Here is a 3,716-nt window from a genome sequence, read left to right as displayed (position 1 = left end):
TTACCAAGTCATTTGCTGCTTAATTGAAATCTTTTCTCTAGACTCATTGCCATGCAGACACTCTACTGGAATGCAGTAGTCGAGCCCAGTATTGATTGTCCTCCCACTCCCAGCTTTCCTCCTCCGAGTTTGCAAATCAATCGCACCCTGTTATTTTGCTTCTAATAAATAAATAAATAAAAACCATCACCCATTCCACAACCCCATTTACTCCCCAGACACACCGCTTTGGCTTTGCTACTTTCTTAGAGCAGAGATGGGGACAGGACAAGTGGCGCGCGGGTATAGTACAACCTAGATCCACACCTTGTCAGATCACCTCCAAGCAGAGTGCATCAGCCGGTTCAGATAAGGTCCAGTGTGGGAGTGGATTATGAATATATAAATGGTGAACGAAAGCCTTGGTTTAGACTCTCACTGGAAGTGATCTGGAATTTATCTCCCCTCTTTATTCCAGAAATTAAACCATTTTTAACAGTTAGAGACCTAGCAATCAGAGAACCCTAACACAGTTGCAGCTTGCAAAAGAAGCCAGACTGCAGTTGTGAGTTGGCAGGATTGAAAACCAAGGCTTGGCAAGACTTCACTGCTAACACTAGAGAAGAGAATCAACGCAAATACAGGTTACTACAGACTCGTGATTTTGAAATTACAGCACCCAAGCCCTTTTGCATCCTATCCATTTTTAAAGTCCCAGCAAACTCAGTGGTTCAAAATGCACTTGTCAAGGCCTTGTCTAGATAACAGTTTGTGTCTTTGGAGTCTCAGCTCAACCTTGCATTGTATGAACAGGTCTTTGAGGGCAGAGTCACATTAAGACCATCCATAGTAACAGTCCCTAAATTCTTCTTGATAGATCTTGTGTCAGTACTTAGTACTACTCTTCTGAAAGACAGGAGCTTTGACTACTGCAGACTCTCTTAAGACAAGAAATGCAGAACTTTGCAAGGTGAGGTCCTCATACTGTAAGACGACTCAGGCTGAAAGCTGGAAAGGGGCTTTTTACAAGAGCATGTAGTGATAGGACAAGGGGTAATGACTTTAAACTTAAAGAGGGTAGATTTAGAGTAGATATAAGGAAAAAATTCTTCATTACAAGGGGTGGTGAGACACTGAAACAGGTTGCCCAGAGAAGCTGTGGATGCCCCATCCCTGGAAGTGTTCAAGGCCAGGTTGGATGGAGCTTTGAGCAACCTGGGCTGGTGGGAGGTGTCCCAGCCCATAGCAAGGCAGTTGGAATTAGATGACCTTTAAGATCTCTTCAAACCCAAACCATTCTATGACTTCATGGTGTCATTTGTGAGGACATACATAGCTAAATATCTTGTGCCTGCTGTAAACATGCCTTTCAGCTGCTCAGTCACAGTGGCTTCTCACAGTTCACACATAGCCTTTGTACTTTAAAAAAAAAATAAATAAATCGAGAGTTTTACAAAGGCTGAAGCAATAAGCCTAACTTCCTCCTGAGCAGCTTTCTTTGGCTGCTTATACATTTGCATTGCAATACTGCCTGTAGGCTTCATCAGACATCTGAACCCACAGCTTTTGCCCTAAGCACATTGTACGTCACCTGTCAGTTTGGTTTGGGTTGTTGTTTTGTGGGGTTTTTTTCCCTGCTAGTCTAGGCAATTGTACACCACACTGTCAGTCTGGGAACAGACCTGTGTTTGAGCAGAAGCCATAACACCATAGGGAAGGAGCCCCATAGTGTCTATTCCCATCTTAGATACCAAACCTTCCCGCAAAGTTGACAATGAGCACCTAGTACCAGGGGTCACTTGCTCCTGTGTAGATAGCAACAACAGACTTCCTAAGCCCAAATCATCATGCTGCAGATCTTGCAGACTCCCATGGAGTTAGAAGGCACATTGCCAACCTTTGATTTTTGTCTTCTACAGATAATTGGCAATTTCAGTTTTTCTGCCCCAAAGGCCATACAGGTCCCAAAAAGATTTCATCTCCTTTCATCCTCAGCCCAACATGAGTATCATTTCAGGATCATGCTCCAGACATCTCCCAAGACCAGAGACCACGTTGCTGTATTGAACTCAGACCCCTGCATTGCAGGTACCAAGAGCAAATAAATCCTGGACCGACCACCAAGTGGGAAGCAAAAATCCATCTATCCCCTACAGTCCCAAAGGCTCTGCAGGAGCTATGCAATCACATGACACTCATTTAAGCCTCAGATTCCAGATTGCTCTAATCCTACCTGCCTTTTGGAAAATTAGACGGTCAGAGTACCAAACATGCTCCTTGCTATTTGCCATGTAATTAAACAGTAATTGCTGCCTGAGGCTAATCTCAGAGTGTATTTTTCCTGTGGAGCTCTGTGCCAGAGTTCACATTTGTAATTTAGTGGCATGCCAAGGAGCTATACCTAAACTCACAAAAGGATTTTCTCCACTCATCATCTCTCTTCTATTTTGGTGGCAGCTGGGATTCTGTATTCAGAGATGTTTGGGCTGGGCAAACAAATTAGCAGAGATCAGCCTCATCAGGAATTCACGCGGGTACCCATCCCTGCCTCACAGCGAGAACGAGATGCTGACTGCTCGATTTCTGGACCCCAAACACTCCCCAGCACTGGACACACACTAAAACCTCCTCTCTCTTTCTACTCAAACAGCCTGGCAGCCTCCAAAGAAGCTGAAGCAGCAGCACGATCTGCCCCCAAACCCATGTCTCCTTCTGATTTCTTGGATAAGTTGATGGGGCGAACTTCAGGATACGATGCCAGGATCAGGCCAAATTTTAAAGGTATGCAAAACCCCTGCTTTTGTGGCTTTATTTCATTTTGGGACTGAAAAACTGCATGCAAGCCTCATGAATGCCTCCCTAACAGTACGTGGAATATGAACAAACTATATTCATATGAAATATGTATGATAATGAATGATTTGGCACATGGATGTCTTGTAGATGTCTGGAAAGGCATCTGATCTCCACTCAGAATGGAAACAACTTCTTAACAACTTCACATGCAGGAAACGCATCAATATAGGGATCAGGGACCCTGCCAAACCAAACGGTGACGAGCAGGGAGCTGAACCTCTTACAGATTAGGAGAAAAACTTCAACTTCTGCCCTAAGTCACTGCCCACAGCACCTTCTAATAGTGGGTAATACTCCTCTCTTGCATCCACTCAAGCCAAGAGGTCTCTTTCCCATCAGCTCCAGAGGAATTCAAGGAGATGCAACAGAACCTCTTTCTTTGCTCCTTGAAACACCTCTTCTAACAAGGGTAGGTTTAGTGGGGTTTTTTGTTTTCTTTTTAACTGAGCTTACTTTCCCAGAGCTATTTGCCCTTGGCTCATACCCAGAGAGAAAGTGGGACCCACCCCCTCTCAGCCACCATCCAGCCCTCTTGAATGCTCACTTCATTCACCTTTGTTTCCTACCACCAATTCCTCCTCACCCGGAGAGTCACTGGCAATGCTAACACATACTCCCAGCACCCATTAATCATGGTGACAGCACCTGCCATCCAGCTTCAAGCAATAAGCTCTATTCTGGGCTGTTAAACCCAAAGATAGGTGGGAAGCTTATGCCCTAGTAATCAACTAGGCAACAGAAAACACTGCTGTTTTTATCCAAATCACAAAGAGTTAAAAAAACACAACCATCCTGTAAACCTGCCTACCACTAAGTTATGCACACACACAAAAGAAATTAAACTTTAATATTTAATGAAATGTATACATTATCTTCCTGCT

The 3,716-nt window shown here is 44.2% G+C and overlaps 1 protein-coding gene across 2 annotated transcripts in view; it reads left to right on the top strand.

Moving 5' to 3' along the window:
- The window catches only part of GLRA1 (glycine receptor, alpha 1), a 41,131-nt gene that overhangs the window by 13,593 nt on the left and 23,822 nt on the right, over nt 1-3,716 (top strand). The window contains exon 2 of one of the 2 annotated variants that reach the window (XM_009892605.1): nt 2,630-2,760. In XM_009892605.1, coding sequence (XP_009890907.1) covers nt 2,630-2,760 — 131 coding nt within the window. Of the gene's footprint in view, nt 1-2,629; nt 2,761-3,716 lie in introns of those variants that run through there. The other variant, XM_009892606.1, reaches the window with a different exon arrangement.

This window comes from Charadrius vociferus, unplaced genomic scaffold (assembly GCF_000708025.1).
Source record: "Charadrius vociferus isolate BGI_N301 unplaced genomic scaffold, ASM70802v2 scaffold529, whole genome shotgun sequence".
NCBI lineage: Eukaryota > Metazoa > Chordata > Aves > Charadriiformes > Charadriidae > Charadrius > Charadrius vociferus.
The sequence above is the reverse complement of the archived record's forward strand: the minus strand, read 5'-3'. Positions and strand labels throughout refer to the sequence as shown.